General features: G+C 39.5%; 1 protein-coding gene across 1 annotated transcript in view; it reads right to left on the bottom strand.

Moving 5' to 3' along the window:
- Nucleotides 1-8: 8 nt before the first annotated feature.
- Nucleotides 9-21,273, bottom strand: part of RAPH1 (Ras association (RalGDS/AF-6) and pleckstrin homology domains 1) — a gene marked incomplete at its 3' end in the record, with an annotated part of 46,906 nt that continues 25,641 nt past the window's right edge. The window contains exons 4-13 of the mRNA XM_010152126.1: nucleotides 16,121-16,198; nucleotides 14,636-14,795; nucleotides 13,251-13,372; nucleotides 11,886-11,951; nucleotides 10,288-10,431; nucleotides 8,410-8,520; nucleotides 6,853-6,951; nucleotides 6,128-6,248; nucleotides 4,381-4,523; nucleotides 9-107 (exon numbers count right to left, since the gene is read on the bottom strand). Of these exons, the coding sequence (XP_010150428.1) occupies nucleotides 9-107; nucleotides 4,381-4,523; nucleotides 6,128-6,248; nucleotides 6,853-6,951; nucleotides 8,410-8,520; nucleotides 10,288-10,431; nucleotides 11,886-11,951; nucleotides 13,251-13,372; nucleotides 14,636-14,795; nucleotides 16,121-16,198 (1,143 nt within the window). The remainder of the gene's footprint in view (nucleotides 108-4,380; nucleotides 4,524-6,127; nucleotides 6,249-6,852; nucleotides 6,952-8,409; nucleotides 8,521-10,287; nucleotides 10,432-11,885; nucleotides 11,952-13,250; nucleotides 13,373-14,635; nucleotides 14,796-16,120; nucleotides 16,199-21,273) is intronic.

Here is a 21,273-nt window from a genome sequence, read left to right as displayed (position 1 = left end):
AGTGGGGGGGACGGCTGCGATGCTGCGTAGGGGGTTGCCACTTTCGTCTGTGGGGACACAGGAGGTGTGACCAACGCTAAGGGCCGACCTGCAGGCTCCATTCGGGCCTGTTGGGAAGGGAATTGTAGTGAAAGTGGAAAGGGAGAAAGAGAGAGAGAGAGAGGGAGAGAGGGAGGGAGGGAGACAAAGAGATTATAAAGTCAAGGTTTAAATGTGCCTGTCATTCAAAATTAAGTGGCAGATTACAGCATGCAGGAAGCATTAGCACGACAATGCAGCAAGAGACAGTTCTGTACACTGACAAGCCTGGACCAGGCAGGCAGGGAGGGAGGGGAGCTGGCCAGTCAGGGCAGCCAGGCCTACTCCAAGCTAGGTTCACTGTCAGGGACAAAACACACCAGCCTTGTCACTTCTGTGGGGCAGGCAGCTGTGCCCAGTGAAGACTGCTGTCCTCCTCTGGGACAGTGCAGTGGCCCAAGCAGAGCTCGCCCCAGAGGGCCACAGGCCACGGCAGAGGATGTCAGGCAGAGCAACAGACTCCGCAGACGTCTCCTCAGCTCCTGAAGACCAGAGTTCAACCACACGTGGCCTCCCAGAGCGCCTGTCGAGCCTTTTCGTTGGCTAGCTGAGGCCTTACGCTGTTCGGTGTTCAAAACACAGATACCCCGAACTGCACTAAAGCACGTGAAGAGCAAGCTCTGCGCAGGAATACTACTGGGATCCTTCCGCTCCACATGCTCTGATATCCAAGACTGGCAAGGAGAAAAATGAGGAAAAAGAGGGAAAATTGAGATTTCCTAGGAAAAGTTACCCAGAAGGAAATGTTTAGAGATCTGCCAAAGAAAGTTAGTTTTGGGAAGAAAAGCTATACATGCAATTACGTTAGGCAGAAAAAGAAAGGAAAGACAGGGAAAAACAGACTAAGGGAAGGAGCAATGGGAAGGCAGCAGGCAATGCTTTAGTCTACTCGTTGGGTATTGCTCTGGTTAAACTGTTTCGCTAAAACCGTAAGCCTACATTCCTGTTAAAAATTAAGACGATAATTGCATTACTCAAGTCTATAAACATCCTCCTAATACAAAGTGGGTTTGCTACAAGCCAAGTTGTGAATTTCACAGTGCACAGCGCAGAAACATGCATCAGAAATGCAACTCCAACACGGCAACTGACCACACTGGGTGCCTATGCTTCATTATTAGATGCGTGGCCCCAAGTTAGCCCAATTATGCCCATCTGCGCTGGATGAGCAGGTTCCCAACTCGCTTTGTTCTGACCAGAAGTGCACAGTTTCCATATGCACAGAACACCACCAAAAGGGTTAGAGTCAGAAACAACAAACGGCGACTGACAACACGCGTGGGGTGTGCCTCTACCCGTCACACCAGGTTGGGAAGGCAAGAGTGTAACAAGGTTCTGGAGCTAAATCAAGGTGTTCACATACCAAACCAGGAGATAAATCTTGATCTCTTACAAGTGTTAGTCTGTAAATTACCATTCTTCCAGTCACCCAGGTTAATGAATTTTCAAGTAGCACCACCTGACCTTAATTGTGCCCTGTATAAGGCACCACGGGTGTGCTGAGCTTAGCTGTGCTGAGCTTCACTTTTGACACCTGAGACTGCAAAAGGCAACAGGAAAAACAAAAGCGGCATATAACAGACCGAGAGGGAGACCAAGGCACAACAGAACAGATGTCCCTGAATGGCAAGACCTTGGAGAACCTTCAATCTGTCACTTAAAGCACACAGAGTGAGGACGCATTTTGATAACTGTGACATCCCATTTGAAACAGCATGTTCAAAAACTAACCAGCAAAACAAGACATAATGAGACCTTCACTGCCCAACTGTGAAGAGCATGAACAGATGACTAAAGCAGTCTTTGGGCAAACAGCAATCTTTCAAAATACGAAGTTGACAGATTACCTGCATTTTGGGAAAGGTGGGGTTTTTAATCTTAGATATATTTGAAACAGAGAGGAATTTTCATCACATCCACTAAAGACAGTCATTTTCACAGTGAGCAAATAAACCACTCAGGACAGGGAAATTGTGTATCTCAGGAGAGGGAGCCCCTCTTATTTTCACAAAATCAAATAAAATTTCAACAACCAGAAACATATTCAGTGATACTTTGTTTACAGAAGAACCCTGAAACAGATCACTGTCCTTGTTCATCCTTACAACTATGTTATGTCCTTCTGTGTATCTTGAAAAAGTACTTACTGCATATACCAATTCATAGTTGTAACACGCATTTTCATGACTATCTGGAACTCTCAGAAATGCTATGAAAAGAACAGTACCTATTTTTTAAAATAACAACTGTTATTTTCTTAGCTGTTTTTCCTAAGAAAACAAGCTTTTGCAATTGAACTGTTTGCCATCTCTTTTCCTAAGCCAGTTGCATTTGGACTGGTTAGCAAATTTCAGTCAAATATGACAGCGAGAAATCTCAATATATTTTCAACTTCAAGAAGTTCTTGTGGAGTTTACCTGATAAATGAGGGAAGAGCAGGCAGAACTCACCCTTTTTTTTACAGTTAGCCACTGGCCAACCAGTACAGCATCCCAGCTGGCTGGCCAGCCTCAATGTCATCTCCCTGCTGAGCCAAAGCATGCTCTGTTCTGCCCTGCTTGCAGAAGGGGATGAGAGCTGTTGCACAAGGGGGACATGCTGGACAAGTCTCCATTAATTCTGCCACTTGCAGCAACCTGCCTGTATGAACTTCTCAAGCCAGCTTTGTCACCAAAGCACTGTGCAATAACCACCTCTGAAATAACTGCTGGGAGACTAATCGGCCTAAGCCAGCATGAGTCTCAGTATCACTGCAACTGCAACTAGCTTTTCACCTCATTTACACGTTTCTCAACATTGTTATTTCCTCTCTTGCCACACAGTTTAACGTTTTCCACTGCCAGTCTGATTTATTAGTTATTTACTTTTCTTGGGCCAGACCTGTAAAAAAAGCATGTTCTGCAGTTTCACTGAAGGTAAATTTATCACCAATTTACTCACAATTTTTTAACATGGCTTCAAATTGTAATTCTACATGGCTCATTTTCACAAAAAAACCAAAACTTTGGGGAACAACAACATTACGTCTCTCACAGCAGTACCCTTTCCCCTCTGTGGGATACATGCTATACAGACTCAAATGCCCTACCACCCCTGCAGAAAAGATGCACCCTGTATACACAGACAAGCCACCTGCTGATGAACATGCACCAGGTGTTCCACTCATGCAGATGGAACTGGATCACAATTTAGCAAGCTACATTCCTGGACTGAAAACTACATTACTATCAGAATCAGACAATTTCCAAGCCAGCAGGCACTGCAGAGAAGTTATGAATCCCAAAGAATGCAGCCATGTCAGTTTTCACATTGTGCCACATGTCCTTTCTCATTTGAAAATGTGATGATGTGCCCTATTTTTAGTTATTTATCTGATGCACCGATGTCAGGCGTAGTGACCCATGGTTTTACTTTTAAAGAAGCTTGCTTCTCTAGCTTGAACCTGGGGCCTGGGAAAGGTTGGAAATTGACAGGAGTGAAGATACCTTCTCATAGCATCCTGCCAACGTACTTCCACAGCTAACTGCTGCAGTTAATATTGCAGTTAATATGCAGTAAATATACTGACGTCACGGCTGTTCAGGAACCTGGAAATTCCTCTGAGCCTGACAACATACCAGCTTAAGTGGCAATTCTGCTGTATTCCCCAGGAACTACACCAGTCAACTACCACAGAAAACTAACCAAGCCATAACAGACCTGAGCCCCAGGCTTCAATGGGATAAAAACTTTCTAACTCTCTAACAGCAACAGGAGATACCAAATCTGCCTCAACCCACAACTGCTCTCAATTTTAGCACTTCTGCTTTGACCATATCTATGGTTACTGTTTCCATTTCCACCAAGTATAACAGAAAACATTTGAGTAAAAACAACTGGAGTACTTCTGAAACAGATATACCTGCCTTCGGGTCTCAGTTATTCACATCTTTACAATGGAAAGATGTGGCTAATTAACTGCAGAAAGATTTTAATGAAAGAATTTCATTCAACTTGTTAACAGCTGATCTTTTTATTTTGTCTTTATTCAACATTAGTTACTAGGATTCTATGGGAAGGGCTGTATCATGCCTTCAAAGAACAGAGGGCTTCTGTGCACACAAATAAAAGCAAGAATAGTAGGTTCCAGGGCTGAATTCCCTGAAAACGTGATTCCTGAAAAAACAACTATATGGCAGTGCATGTCAGTAACACAGCGTAAAAACAAGAAGAAATCCCACTCGAGACAGAGGTGGAAGAGGTATCACTCTGTCTCGTACATTTTGTTGGGCGCTGGTTCTCAAACTAAAGTCTTCTTGTTACCTTGCTGGATTCCTCCAGTTGAGTGCCTCGTTTCCAGGCCTCGGAGAACATGGAGCTGACAATACTTTGGGAACGGACATGTCCAGCTGGCTGGGTGTCAGACACTCCGCTGTCAGACTGATTAGAATGATTTGATTGCGATTCTGTTTGGAGGAAAGTTAAGAAAGAGTTAGCATATGCTGCTGAATGCAAGAGTAAAGTTGGCGTGCTTGTAATGCCACTCCATGTGACATTTATTGGTTACACTTGTTAAACATGTTAATCCACCAAAGGACATTGTTCCCACTAACTACTGCGTAAGCTCTAGCTCACATCCAGGCTGCTGCTGTCTGGGAAACATAACAGTGTAACAGATCCCTGGTATTAACCAAATCTGAGGCTCCACAAAAAGGACAGCATGTCAGACATGCTGCAGAGTAAAAACACACTGCAGCTTGATAGGTTCTGAAACACCCAACAGCTACTGCACTTTGGGAAAGCCTTGTTTCATGCAATACACGCAGCCTGCTCTCCACAGGACTATGTCCCAGCACAACCTGAGGAACAGACACTGCACATTGGCTGCGGACAGGCAAACTACACCAGCCAAGGCAGCAGTCTGCTTCTGACTGCTCCACTCCTCAGGCGAAGAGAAGGAATGATGTGCATCCTGCAACTAGCAAACACAGATGATGCTCTGGGTGCACAGGGTATCCTGAAAAGAAAGCAGCAGCCACTGCCAGACCTATTTACCCCACCCGGGCACCTGCTTTGGTGCAGTCCCAAGCAGTCCTTGAGAAAAAGAGCATCTAGGCACAGGCTGGACTGCAGCTCTGGCAGAATAGGCATGGCTGGTGGGCTGTGGCTCAGCTTCCCACATGGAGAGAAACTATCAGAAAATCATCCAGCTTGGATGGAGAATGGTCAGTAATCAAGAATTTACTGCTACACCTGGCAAGCTGTGCCACAGTTGCAAAAACATGGCATCTTCCCAGTTGGGCTGAATTTGCTTAGCTCATTCTCACAGGCTCCATCCTGAACCTTTCCAATTCAGCAGCATTACTTCCTGAGCTGTATCTGTGACGGACAAAACACTTTCATACAATAGCCTGTTTTCAATAATGAAACTTCCCCCCAAGGGTTCAGAATAACCTGGCAAAGCATCAGTCCGCTCTGAACAGTGAAATGAGACTACATAAACCATTCATCAATTTTTAAATTGTTGTGTGCTACAAAAAAAAGTCCAAGTCCTGCTGGGAGGTAAACGAGCATAAACTGCAGGCACATGCAGTCTGACACAGGAACAGAAATAATGTTTTCAAAGTCTGTCTCTAAAGAGACTGTTTGAATCTTTGCTTTTGGGCAGGGACTATTTAGCATTGTCCAATTTCAGTTGGAAAAAAAGCAGTTTAAGAGCTATGCATGCAAGTCTATGCATCATTAAAACATGTATTTGATTTCTTTTTTTCAAAGAGGTGAAGATAGAGGCATCAAGAATTTGAAAGGTAGTTTCCTCTTAGTGTCAGAAAAACATTCTTTTTTGGAGGTGAAGAAGAAAATACTCTATGTTCCAAATACATACACCACTGCAAGTAATAACATAAAATAGGGTTTTATATGTTTTTATATATGTGTTAAACATGAAGCCTATGTTTTAGATTAAACATAGCATAAAAGACTTTGGAGAAACAGTGCATTTCCTTCTACGGTGGCAGATGATAAAAAAGGTAATTATATCTTTCTTCTACGAGACAGATCACATTATTACCTGGCAAACTAGATGAGCTGGAGCCTGACTTGATACTGGAGCTAGACAAGGAAGTCCAGTCATATGCCGATTCTGTTCTCTTCAGTGCTTCCTGATAGTTCATGTATAGTTGCTTCCCATACTAAGCAAAATGACAAACAAATTGAACAACTGTATAGGCTATGTATCTTTTTCAGATTGTTGAGCCCCACCTCTGGCTTCCCTATTCCACCCTTTTACCCCCAGAGAGAAACAGGCTTTTTGTGAAGGAACTCAGGCAACATTAACATTTTATTAGTGAATTGCTGAAAGGAAGAAAAACAGTTTACTGATGTTAGAAGAGACAGTGTCAAGCAAGAAATGGGCCAATGAGTAAACTCAGCCAACCCGGGGATCTTAGAAAACAATTCTGTTTTCTCAATTCTCTTTTCCCATAAGCCACCTTTTTAAAATCTGGAAGGGAGCTGGCTAAAATCTAGCCACGATGTCCGTTAGAACTTTGCAATGTGACAGAGGTGCAGCAGAAACAAGAAGAAAGGGCCCAATCACTGAATTATCATAACAACAAAGCCTGACAACTTTGCTAGGGAATGAAATATGTAAGAAGGTTGTACAGTTCATGTTCAGCACAGTTAAACAGAGGGAAGTTATATTTAGCATGTATGTTGCTACCTAACTATATAAATGGTTTCAAACAGATGACAACAACTCATGACAACACAACAAGACTGCCTAGAGGAGGTTACCTTGGCAATGCGGATGCCATTGATCCACTGGTGTAGAGTTCTTACATCATCACAGCAGAGATACTTGATATACTGGGATTTCTTCTGGATCTGTGGATGCTGCAGAAAAATTGTTAATCCCCATCAACATTTTAATAGCTAGGTATGCAAGGAAAGCCACCTATCTGCTGAGGTCTATTCAGACAAAATGCTGGAAGCTCTTCAATAGTAGCCTGTATTTGAGCCCACTTCAAAATGTTTGAGAGCATTTCAGGAGGTGGCAGTGGGGATTGTTTCACACGCAGACTGGCAGTGTGTCCAGCATGGACTCATTTCACATTTGAAACACTAAGAAAGGGTGCATCTTTCAGTATTTTAGGTCATGGAACATGGAAAATATTTCCAGTTTCAGCTGTATGCTTTCTCCCTTACTATCATGTCCCGTATTTGATATTCAGTGTCTCCTCTCAGTGGGTCCAAATGCATGCTGCCCAGTCTACATGAACATGAAATCCGTTTTTCACACAGTGGACAGGCAGCCACAGACTCCAGGCATATAAAACATTCTCATGGATGGACATATGCAACACCACATGAGCTACAGATCAGGGAAGGTAAGAGGTGAAAGGAAAACTGTAAGAGCAACTACAACCACCTCTTGTCATTTGCACTGTTTCCAAATCCATGAAGACACTCTACTTGCTGTGAACATACTGTGAAATCCTGTTTTAAAATAGCTTTGTAGCTAGCTATCTTACAGGAACTGATACCATTTTGAACACTGTGTGGGAGTCAAGAGAGACTGAAAGATGATGCAATTTAAAATAACTTGAAATACTCAAGCTATTAATCTAACAGTTTAAGATCAGGTCACTGCTTTCATAACATTTTTTTCTACTTGTTCTTTCCACCTGTCCTTTATACTCAGAAGTTTCTTCCTTTACAGCATCCCCTTTCTCTCAAGTTGGAGAATATGGGCAGACTTGCCTAATAACAACTTCTGTGCAACTCTGGACCTACACTCTGAGATGACAGCAAGTATACAATACAAAATATTCTGTGGAAGTATCTCTGCAAGATGGTCCTGTGCTTCTAATTTTTTCCCTAGCAGTTTATAAAGAAAGGCCACTGTCAGAGAAACCTAGAGTGAATCCAGTAAAGCCATCCACATGTATCTTCTGGAAGGTGGAAGAAATTTGTCAGTTTGATGGGGAAGAAAATGATTCATCACCATTTCTTCCCTCAGCACTAGTCCCTTCATGGCATTTTCTCATTTTTTTACTGTATTTCTGTCAAGGAGGCTCATTACAACTCTACAGAAAATGTAGTTAAACATAGCTTTCTCACTGTCACTGTAAGTTACGGCAATTCAGATTTCTCATATGCAGAACCAAAATAATTTAGAGAGAAGCATATTCTAAATTATCATCTTTCCCAAGATTAATATTGTGTTCATCAACTCTTGCTCACAACTAGGAAGTGTATGTATTATAAGGGACTTAGATTACTCTGGAAATATTTTACACTCTTTAATTGCTCTTTTAAGTAGGAAAATTTTCAAAATAATTAACAAGTTACCTTTAGCACTAAACAATAGTCTGTGGGTGCTTTGTATTTGTTCCGATAGTCCTGTCCGTAGTAAACATTGACATGATCTAGCTGCAGAAAGCACACGAGATCCCGCGAGACCTATTAAATACAAAACCAAACATTTACAAAATATCTTTATAAGAAAACCACACTGACCAACAAAATCAGTCTAGTGTTAAGATCCAACACTAATACAAGGTCAAGGTAAGGTCAAGTATTAGTTTCGATCTGAATGGAAAACTACCAATACAAGAAGGAGATAGAGCCATGCATGGTCATGCATCAGACTTCCATTTTTAACCAGGATATCCTTTTCCAAATTCAGTCTGCAGTTTGCCTTTTGGTAACATTTTACACCAGACTACTAACATTTATTCAGAGTTGGTAAACAGGATTGGTTGACTGGAAACTTTTTAAGAGCTGTTGGTTACGTTTCCTCTTGGCAATAATCAAGGTGTGCAAATTCCAGTGTGAACGTGACTAAAACTCTAATTTAGTTTAGCAGTCATTGTAGGGCACAGAATTTCAGCCCGCTATCTTGCATATAGACTGTGTTAACAAAGCAAAAGGCTGTGGAAAGAACATCTGGGATGTATTCAGCTCCAAAGGAAGCCGATGTGCTGACAAGAGATTTCCTCTTCATTGCCAGCTGTGTGGGAAGTGCTCTTCTGTATTGGGGACCAGCTGATGCTGTCAAGACTGATGGATTAATGGACAACTTGAACTCACAATAGTTCAGCCTTGCAATTATAATGCATTTGTAGCAGTTCTCTATTTACTTTTCACTGCTGATACACACAGAAGTGACACTAAAGAAACGGTATGGTATTTACCAGTTTCAAAAAACGTAGCACAGATTGGTCCAAAAAGAATACCACTTATATGAACTAAAATCAATTAAATGAGCAGACTGATGTGGAGTTGGACTGACATTTCATGATTGGCATTTACAGTGCAATTTGGTCCTTCTTATGAATTCTGCTTGAGAAAAGACAGCCTCTTAACTCCACCAATAATTTTTCCTCAAATGTTTCTGAACACCTAAGGGTGAGCTCACTCAAAAAGTCTTCTTGCCTTCTTGTAGTTTCAAATTTGGGGTTACACTTTCCACTAATGCTACCACGCTAATTTAAACAATATTTCCATTATAAAGCTGCCCTTTTAATTAAGTGATGTGGTACCAGGGAAGCGTGCTGGTGTGGCTAGGACAGAGTTCATTTTCTTCATAGTAGCTGGCATGGGGCTGTTTTGGATTTGTGCTGGAAACAGTGTTTGTTCATAACACAGGGATGTTTTCATCACTGCTGAGCAGTGCTCACACACAGTCAAGGCCTTTTCAGCTGCTCACAGCACCCCACCAGTGAACAGGCTGGAGGGCACAAGAAGCTGGGAGGGGACACAGCTGGGACAGCTGACCAAAGGGATATCCCAGACCACATGACATCATGCTCAGCAGATAAAGCTGGGGGAAGAAGGAGGAAGGGGGGAACATTCGGAGTGACAGCGTTTGTCTTCCTGAGTAATGGTTATGTGTGACGGAGCCCAGATTTCCTGGAGATGGCTGAACACCTGCCTGCTGATGGGCAGTAGTGAATTAATCCCTTGTTTTGCTTTGCTCGTGCAGCAGCTTTGCTTTACCTATTGAACTGTCTTTATCTCAACTACGAGTTTTCTCACTTTCACTCTTCTGATTCTCTCCCCCATCCCACAGTGAGGGAGTGACCGAGCAGCTGTGTGGCACTCAGTTGCAGTCTGGGTTTAAACCAGGACAGCAAGGCACAGCTAAGCCAAAATTTAAGGCTGACTCTTGTGCACATGATTTACCATCAACAAACGATTCAAGGAAATTGCTTTAAAGTAGCATACCTTTGCCTTCCCTTTAGGGACATAGTAGATTCCCGAAGCTCGAAGAAGAAAGTAACGTTTCTTCCAAGACTTCTTACCATCCTCTTTCAGCCACAAAACTCCCTCAATCTCTGGCACAGTTACAGAACTTCCACAGAAACATTCCTGCCGATAAACACAGTAGATTGGGAAGGGAGAAACAGAGAGAACATTCAGCATGCATTGGTTTGTTTTTAATGACTGCAATTCTTAAATTCTTTATCTAAGGAATGCACACATAAGAGGGACAGCTCTTTTTTTCATGCAGTGATATGAATTAGCAATTAACTGTAGAAGCTGTAAGGTAATTCAGACAAACACAAGAGGATCTTGGCATCTTCTCAGTGCAACAATAACAAAAAATATTAGCAGCTACTGCAAAGATTTTCTGACCACTGCTTATCAGTAATAGATCCTCCAACAGCTTTACTGGCTTTAAAGTCTCAAGGTCACCTTATAGATATAGTCTGTTAATTCTAAGTACATGCCAAACCTAATTACATATCCATCAGATACAAATATAATTCACTCCATGAGTACTTTGTTGCTACTGACTGTCCACACTAGAACTTCTGTTAAGGTTCTATTTAAAAAGAGCTAACAGAGGAAAACAAGCACTTTAAATACACTCCAGATTATTATGCAGCTCAGAGATTTATGAGTAGTCCTAGAAAACAGAATTAGATAGAATTACAACTCTCTGTATGTCATGGCTTCAAGCACCTTTTTGATCTACAGTATTCAAATGACCACTTATTAAAATCGATATTAACAATATACTAAGAGCATGCACATGTTACTTATAAATTATATTGTATTAAGTATAATCCAAAATTAAATACACAAAAAATTTACTTCTGTGTACCTACTGAAATCATAATCATTATTCTGGAAATCAAGTGGAAGGTATGACACTTCTGCATGGGTATGCCTCTACAAAACTGTCACAAAAACATTCCATTTCTAGCTTATGGAGGCTATGTTTACGGTTTGCTTTATTTGCTCCACACATTTTTTTGTTGTCCTTTGTTCCGTAAACTATTTAATGCTTTCAATATTAACTGACTTTCTTTTTTTCCACTAATTTTTTTAATGTAATATTTGGTTGTTCATTTTAGATTGTAATTGAAAGAATTTTAACTACTTTGCTTACTAAAAAAAATTAAAACAGTAACGCAGACCAGACACTAAACCAGTGCTATAGAATTTTGTTCAGATTAACGATTTGGAGAGTACTAGTAAAAAATTCTCTACTACCACAGGTCAAAAATACAGGTGACAGTTCTGCAAATTTCAACTGGTTTTAGCCACAGTTACAGGTAACCTCATTTTGATTAACACTGTGTATCGTATATCAGTTATTAAACAAAATAAAGACACATTTTTATTAACTGATAATATCTGAAACAGGGTAACATTAAAATAGCCATTTATCTCAAATGTAACACATTCCATTCACAGTTGTTCACAGAACTAAGAGAATTCAGCTCTATCCATCAATTTCAATAACCCCAACCTTTTGGAGTTTAGCTTCAAGCTCCGAAATCACCACTAGACTCTTCTTGTGTCAGCAGTCTTACCTCTAGCAGCACCTCTTTATTTCTGTCTGCCATCTCAGAGGTTTCTTTCTTCCCCAGAAGATAGTTCTGTAACAAGAAAAAGCTTAATGTTTCTGTAGGCATTCTGAAATCAAGCCAAGTAACGTTCCTCATTTACCTTTTTGTAGCATTAAGAAAAAAACCCACAGCTATTATCTAGGAACAATACGCTAATTTAACAAAACTTTGTAGTCCAATTGAAACGGTCAGACTGCTAAATAATACATGGAACTAAGTTATATCCACCTTTTCCAGAAGTGTCAATCAGTCCCATAGTCTTATCTTAAGTAATAGCCTCACAACAATGTTGTCCTGGCAGTCCACAAAGCTCCACAAAAGGAGAAATACTGGTTTTATTCTGGTACCTCACTCTTGTTGACAGTGCTTACTGTATGTACTGAGAGTAAACATATCAACTACATGTTTTTAAAAAGAATTTAGTTTTGCTGCTTCATTGCAAAGCCCCTGAATATGACCTGGTTTTGAATTCTTGCTTAAAAAAAAAAAAAAATCAAGTACATTTGACGGTGTCCAAAAGGATGAGCGTGCAAAACGGACACTCAGTTTAAATCCAAGAAATTAACACAGAGATGTCATACAGATATAAAAATCATTTATGACCCCAAAAGGGAATACATTAGGTAAGAGTGAAGAGAGAGATCAAGTGATATTACATCCAGCTTGTTTCCATTCAGATTCTTCAAAGAGCCACCTTCTGCTTTTCTGTCTCTTTTCCTCCACTCCCCCCATCAATACGCTGCTGGATATCAAACCTGTAGCTAACATTTGAGAAGAGAGAGCCCCTTAAGGCCACGTGAGAAATAAGCGGGGCCTTCGGTTTCCTAGCCAGGGAACAGGAAACACCAGGTGAACAGAGGCACGTCCCAGCTTCTACAGGGAGGGACACATGCTCTCTTCTCCTCACTTGCCATCTGACCACGGAGCAGCTATTGTCTTTTCTCTCTCTTCCCCTTCCTGCCAGCAATATAAGAATGCGCAGCGGAGAGACATTACTATTACGAGTCTCTGTCAACGTCTCTCTTGCATATTTACATAACTGAACAGCACTAAGTATTGGTGTGGTGTAAATGCCATGAAACTGCTAGCCTTCCTCTCCATTAAAATCAGCCACAAACACTTACTGCTTCTGCTCACTGTTTTCTGCTGGGACTTGGTTTTGTGCCAACTACCATGTGGATGCACATGGGGCCGAAATGTAAAGTTGCCTGGCATTTTAACACCTATGCAAGTATCAAAATAAAAGTATGGAAATTAATGCTATCAAAAAAAGTCACTGCAACCAGGCATGCATGCGTGCATGAATCTCAACATGAGACTCAGGCTTACCTGGGGATTCTTGAAAAGTGCATATTTTTCTATACGTTCCACAAACATTAGTTTGTTTTGACTATCTCTTGTCCAGTTCAAAAGATTTTCAACGAGATTTTCATGATCTTCAAAGATTCTTTCTGCAGCAGTAACAAGAGAGCAAATAATTTGAATCTGTCACATTCTGTGGCAGAAACTACTCTGTAGTCATATCTGGGAGACAAGGCATATATGTAGAGAAAACAAGAGTTCAAGGTCTACTAAAATGCAGAACAAGTTTAGACTAAGAAACTAAAAGACCTTAGTCAACTTTCACATATGCTTGGTTTAATTTTACACATACACTCACTCAATAACATCTCCATCTTTTCAGGGTTATAGTTCCATTATAGTTCGATCAATATATGAAGTGTTTGGGTTTTTTTTTCACCTGACAAAGTCTACCATCCCCCATGAACACAGCAGGCTCAAATGACATTTCAAATTTTATGAGCACAAATAAGGAGGTTATCACATTTATATGTATTCTGGACTTTTTCAGCACGAAGTTTGTTCCTACATTCCCAGTCACTATCTCACTCATAAAGTATCAAAAATAGGCAATGATGAGAGGCAAAACAAATCCTTCTGAAATGCTGAATACCCATGGTTAGCGAGGGTATGGTAGAAGAACTCCAAAAACTTGACACTGTTTATTTCTTACCATCCATCCTGCTAAATAAATGGTGTGTCAACAATGGTTTCTGAGAACTCTGAGCTTTGATCCTCTGCTGACAACACTAGTACTAGATACTGAAAATAGGCAAAATAGAAGAGAGGAAGAAAATTTACTGATATGGTAGAGAAGGATCTGAAACCCCTAATTCTAAAATAAGTAAGACGGCATCTTTGGGAAACAACGAGACCAACTTTCTCATCCTTCCAAAGTCCCTGAAGAAGACTCTTGCTTTTTGCAATCTATTCCCCCTTCACACAGCCTACATGGCATTTCAGCAAATTATTGCTTTCAGAATCCTTCAGGACTTGCTTGACCTTTCAAAAAAATGTAGACAGCTTTTTGTAGTAAGAGCCATTAGGATCAATACAAAGTACTATTTACAAAGAGGAAGACGCACGCTAAGTTTTTTATCCTTTACCTCTTTCTTCTGTGAGGAACACATCATAACCGAGAGACTCAGTGATTAGGCATTAGTAAAATTCCTACACCACACCTTAAAATTTAGACATGTTTTTAATATGAAAGAAGAAAACATGTCATTCATGAACTTTATTACATGAATGAACATTTACTACATGAATGAACAGGATGATGAAACATTATGAAGTCAAGAATTTAAATATTTCTGAGGACAAAGTATTACATCAGTAGCTAAGAATTATAAATGTTTATAACTATTACTTACCCATTTGTAATTCAGAGATAGTTTCCACCAATGACCAGTCCAAACTGTAACCGCAATGTGATTTGTCCATCAGATTGTCTAATACTTGTCTCACTGTCTGCCTCTCATCCACCATCATTGTTTTTGAGCTGTCATCAGACATATGGACTCTGATCACCAACTATTAAGCAGAAAATTAGGAAAACAAGAAGATGGATTAATTTCCTATGTTTCAAATAAAACTAGTTTTTCTAAGATCTTGTTTTTCTAAGATTGTTAAAATAGCATAAAATATTAAGTCCAACCAAAACACTCCCTCAAAATATAAAAAAACATGGTTAGATATTTGCTTCACAGACACTTAACAAGATACTGTTCTCCTTCAGTATAAGAAAGTAAATATAAAGGTCTTCCCACCACAATGACAATGTGCTTTAGTTGTGTGTCGAGGAAAAAAATCCCTCCTGTCCTGTTCTGATTAATAAACTGTCTTTGTGACAATTTTTCTCATGTCTCTAGGTGGAACAAACATAGCTCTAGAGTTCTGCACAACTTTATATAGCATCAGAATTTTTCAGATTTGCAATCCAAGCTTTCTGCCTGCTTTCTCCATATTTTCTAAAAATGCTGATTCTGTAAACGCTATACCTATATTAAATCTTCTTTTTCTGGGCAGCATGAAGCGTTAGTGCAAAAGAAATCTGCTTTTAATACATAATGGCTTTTCACAGACATTTTACAGACGTCACTGTCCCAAAAGAAAAATGCAGCTCTTTTTTTAAGCAATCAAAAACCTTAAGACAATAGTTTCTTCTTGCCAATCATTATGTTGTTTGCTTCCTTGTTCAGCTGGAAAAGTTAAAACCTAGTGACTGTAATACTGGTTGGCTTGTTACTTCCCATCTTCCTGCCAGGACAGTTTTTCAGCTTTTGATTTATAAACACTAAATGTAAAAGGCATTTTAAGCTACTGAAAAAATTCCAAACTTAAAAAAAAAAAAAAAAGCAGCAGCTAAATTTCAAGGGAACACTGTATTCTTTGACGGTGCATCAAGTAAAGCCAGCAGACTTTCTTCACTTAATAACCCCTGTCTATAGTCTGGAATGCTTGTATTCCATTTAGCACCGGAAAATCCTGCTATGCATAATGGGAAGTGGTCTGTCAAGAAAACAGACCCAAATTTTAAATGTGAGACTACTTAATATACAGGAAGCCAGATTCTCATTTCAGCTCTGGCTGGAAGCTGGCAAAGTCTTCTTCATGCGCACTTGCTGCAAAATAAGCTATTCCTTAAGAAAAACATGTTATTCCATACACTAGAATTTCCTTGATTAGGTCCAGTCTAGATGAGAAAGTACATTAACACTCAAGATCAGAACACCACATTCTTCCTATTTTATTTTGGGCAACTTAAGGGTAACAGACACAACTGCAGAATTTTGTCTACATTTTCCAAGCAAATAAGTATAATATAAAGATCTTATAAACCAGTATAAATGATTTACCTTTTTCACTTGTGCCTCTTTAATCTTCTCTAATGCAACCCTGATCTTCTCAGCTTTGAGTTTAGCTGCCTGTTCCTCCTAGGGGGACACAACACACAGAACTCCAGTTAACACAAATTTCAGCTCAATTTTAGTGTACTTAATTTTGAAGCTACCATGCTTTAAAACATGAACTGAAATGCTGATTCACCCACCTATAAATCCTCAACTATTTCTTAGGGATGATGAAGACTATTATTTTGTAAGAGAGTTACTATAAATATATATTTACATTTATTTACTTATATGTTTATATGTTTTAATATATGAGTAAAACATCTACAAATACAACTGCTAGTACCTCCAGAATAAAATACTGGAGGTATATTGTTTTTATAGACACCTTTGGCATTTCTCTGTTCTTCCATATCCTAAGTAGTCTTGTGCATTGCTACCAAATATTTTTAGCATATCACATATTTACAGTCATAGTTTTGGACAACACATATTCAACAAGAGTGTACAACTGAGTAAACCTGAGAGACTTCTGGTTGATTAACATAAAACATAAATAGCACACTGCGAAATATCAGAATTTAACTGCACACAAAGCATGGAAAACAAATCCTACAAATAGGATTCCACACTATGTGGACCGTTTTGGAAGATTTTAAACTATTAAATCCATTTGCAATAAGTAAGTAGCTTGAATACATCCTTTATCATTACTAAATCCATGCTGTATTTGTCCTTTCTTTAAGTATTTTAAGACACATAAGCAAACAAGCATTCTCTTTGATGCTCTTATAAGCAATCTACTTTTCTTACAACCGGAAATACATTAATATTCAGATAATACAAATGTATTCTATCTGCTGATGCTAAAGAAACCTGTATATTGTAAGACTGGCAACACCGGTTTTTTTAATTGCTAGAGATTATTGATATTTCTGTTGACAGTGGATTTGAAATGCACAGCTGAACAAGCAATCACTCTTTTTCAGACACCATATGCAGGTTTCTGATTTTAGAAATCTTAAATTGTGGATGCTCATTATGGCTAATACCTAAAAGCATTATAATTATTTCAAAATCTCTAGAACAATAAATAAATGTATTAAACAAACAAATCCCAAAATATTCAATCTCTATAGAAAAGAAAAATTAAGATTTTTCTCAGATCGAAAGTAGCTCAGCCCACCACAACACCACTCAGCATGCCACAAACATTTAGTTCCGCATTGCTTTCTTGTATGAATGTAATTCCTAGTTTCGTTACCACGTGTTCAGATGGTTGCTTTTCTTGTAAAAGATTCAGCTATCCTGAAATCTATAGTTTCAGTTCTCTACTTCTCAGTAAATTGCTAATATTCCTGTCTATTCCCTGTGCTTCTTACTGTACTCTAACTTAACAGCTTTTGCTTCCTCCCACTTGTGACCATACTACACACCAGAAAACACAACAGCTAGACAGGACAATAGGCTGCCTTGTGAGAAACGTAATTCTTTTCAATAAAATGAACCAGTAAGTTGACACGAGCAGAAATAATGTGAGCTTGAAACATTATCTGGGAACTCAATTACCTAGGAACATAGGTTTTTATTAGTCTACAGGGAGCTGTGGCTTTTTATTCACCATAAAGATGGTGTCATATAGCTTAGGAAGGTTAAATCAGATTAGCATTGTTAAAAACAGTGCCATGATATCTAGAATTATTTCAATGTTTAAAACACACCTAGAATTCTAAAATATCATTCTTTAACATTAAGCATATCCACTGCAGAAATAGATTATTACTAAAAAAAAAAGGTTTAAAATACTCTTAAGTTTCTAAAATTTATGTTATATAATCAGCAAAAGACTATTTTATCACACATTTGGAGAAACTGTGATTTATGGTTTAAAGAAGCTGCTCATCAACGCAACCATAAACCTTTATTGCTATACAAAGGTTGACACCACATTTGGTTTTGTTCTTCTCCAAAATGAAGTAGCACAATCTTCCACCCCATTTCACTGTCCACCTGTGCGATGCAACCATCTATAGCAGACCTCAGCAGGAGCACCGCACAGCCCCAGTGCACAGGCAGCCACAAGGGATCGGCTGGGGAGCTCTCACATACCTGTGCCAACATAGCTCAAATACATTTTTTGATCTCAAAGTTTATAATCCATCATTCCCTTAAATGCTTTAAAAAAGACATAAACATGCAGACCGCAAAAGATTCTGAGGATTTACTATTTCACCACCTACCAATTACTTTTCATTTTCCAGCCAATTTTAGTGTGGGTCCAGTAATCAGGATTTCTTATACTTTGCTAGAGTTTAACAGGGTCAGTTTAAATTCAGACAAAATCCCAGAATTGTGATTATAGAACTGGTTTCAACCAGCAACAAATTATAAAAAGAGGTCTGAATCTACTTACTGGAAAAGCACAGAGAAAAAAGGAAGCAAGAACTGGAAATTTCTGAAAGCACGCAGCAGTCAAGGATTTGAAGTTATTCAAGTTTTCCTTTATAGTTACTGCTTAGGCCACTGTTGCATCACTGCTGATGTGACAAGCAATGTTTCACTGGAGCAGGAGGAGAAACTACCTATTTTGCTTGCTTAATAAAATAATTCAATAACTACAGAATTCTTCAAACTCACAACAATTAATTCTATTTCTCTCCAAATGGCCCAAGAAAACAGCCATCCGCATCCCCTCCCTATCAAAGCCACACCAAAACTGCACTGAGACACACAGGCGCTCTCTCCTCCCCCATACATAGTACCAAGACAACTCTTCAGTGGGAGGAAGCATGCGAACCCATCAGCTTGTACTAAGCTAATAACATTTTTATTGCACGTGGAGAAAGGGAACAGATGGCAAAAATACCTGACTGCAACTAACAAGGCCAGGACATCACATTTAACTTAGGTGCTATTTCCTCTTTGCTAGTAAATCCTAGCTACCACCTTTTACCTTTTCTAGCAATAGTGATGCAAGTTAAGTTGGCAAAGGGCCATAAACATGAACATAAATGTCAGGACTGCTGCCTAGGTCATGGTTTCACAGGTGGCATATCCCAGTGCAAAATCCCTGATCTGGCTGACAGACCTGCCTCACTCCTTGATAAGACTGGCTTTATAGTCACATACATGTTATGGAAAAGCATAAAGCAGCTACATATATACCCACTGTGTAAAAGCACTGAACATAAACGAGTGTCATTTCCACCTCCTGACAGGAAAAGGATGTTCTCATTTAGTAGCAGTACCCGACTGTAAAATCTCAACATAAAATCCTCGCTTTAACAGGACGACTGCAGGAGTATTGCTACACTTGCATTTTAAAGCTCCCATCCCAGATTATTTTTGGTTCTGGAAAACTTCACAGATGATTTAAAGAATGCTTGGCAAGATACTTAGTTAAGAACTTGTTCATTCAAAATATCCTGAACTAAAATTGAATGAGTACTTTACACTGAGTAAAGCTAGTAATTAAATGATAAGAGGTATCAAATCCATGTTTCACTTGTTCGCAAGGCAGATACACAGATCACAAGATGCATAAAAGAAATTTCTTTCATGTTTAATTATTTGAAATTTTTCTCTAAAGTCTTTTTTTGAATGCAGATGGTTCCTGTTGCCTGAGAACACTGCATTAACATCTCAGTTTGTACCTAATTCCCAAAAACGTCAATACTCTTTATTAGCACCATGTTTAGCGAGTATCAATCAGAACACTAAGCACATTGATGAAGTGTTTTCTGTTGGTTGTTTTGTTTATTATTATTAAAAAAAAAAAAAGGAGCACTGGAACACGTGTGTATGTGATCAGCACTGCAAGGGGAAAGCCAAATGAGTGAGTAACAACAGCATGTATTTCTCAATAAACTCACTGGAACAGGCAGAACACCCTACCCTAAAAAACAACATGTGGCAGTGTTGGAATGGTCCATTTATAAATGGTGAACTTGTGTTTACAGTAGGATTTCATGGCCATTCTCAAAACATGTTTTATTGCATGTCTTCTCAAACTAACCCAGAATAACCTGTATCTGAGTAAAGCAGAAAGGAAAACAAGATGTTACTCTCTACCAAAGCTCACTAGATGTGAGTGTACAGCAGCCATTTTCCTAACGAGAGGTCCATCCGCCCTTATGTAGACCTATCGCACATTCCTTCCTTCCTCCCAACTTTTGTTTTCTGTTCCACTGGCACATTCCTGACTTATTGTCACCATATTGTGTTATGTTAATAACTAGAGAAATGCATGTGAAGCAGTAGTACTGTTCTGGGGGCTGTGTCTGAGAATTACTGACCTGAAAATTTTTTAAATATTACAATGACACTACACTGGTGCAGCGCCATATTTTTCTTGTGTTTCAGTTCTGTGCACCGTTCTCAAACTTTTTGCTATGAGAAGCCTAACTCCAACTCAGAAGAAAGCAACCGCCACATTTTAAATGCCTCTCAAAGTCATACTAGTCCTTATCACAGGTTCCTACAGAAAGGACCTTTTCCCCCTCCCCTTCTATTAGGGCAAAGAATGAAGGCCAAAAGACAGATGGCAGTTGCTTATGAATTTAAACACATAATGTCATCTAAGAAACTCTCTGGAGCTTCCCTTGTGCTTGACCAAAATCACCCAGCTTTTCACATGCTCCCCAGTGATCTTGGGCCACGCTACAACACACACTATTTGGAAAAGTGTTAATGCTATAAGTGTGATGCGAAGAAATTTTCACAGACAAACCTGGCAGTGCTACTTCTTATTAAAGAGAACCACTGCACAACTTTAACAAGATCAGAATTTTATTTACTTGTAATACCATTAAACAAACTGGTTGGGAAGAAAACTGCAACACTAGTGTCTTATCTCAAACTGGTTTTGCATCCTCTCCTCTCCAACCTCAGCTACCTCAAAGGACGAGGAAAAGCCAAAGTTTGTCCATATAAAAACCCAGAAATTGTGGATGTCCCTATCACTGGGAAACCTGTTTTTCCCAACATTCACAGAATAGCTGAGGTCATCTTTGAGACCCCACCTGCAGTACTGTGTCAGCTGTGGAACCCTCAGCATCAGAAGGATATATACCAGTTTGACAGAGTCCAGAGGAGGCGACAAAGATGCTCAGGGGGCTGGAGCACCTCTGCTATGGTGACAGGCTGAGAGAGTTGGGCTT

This window comes from Eurypyga helias, unplaced genomic scaffold, assembly GCF_000690775.1.
Source record: "Eurypyga helias isolate BGI_N326 unplaced genomic scaffold, ASM69077v1 scaffold245, whole genome shotgun sequence".
Lineage (NCBI taxonomy): Eukaryota > Metazoa > Chordata > Aves > Eurypygiformes > Eurypygidae > Eurypyga > Eurypyga helias.
The sequence above is the reverse complement of the archived record's forward strand: the minus strand, read 5'-3'. Positions and strand labels throughout refer to the sequence as shown.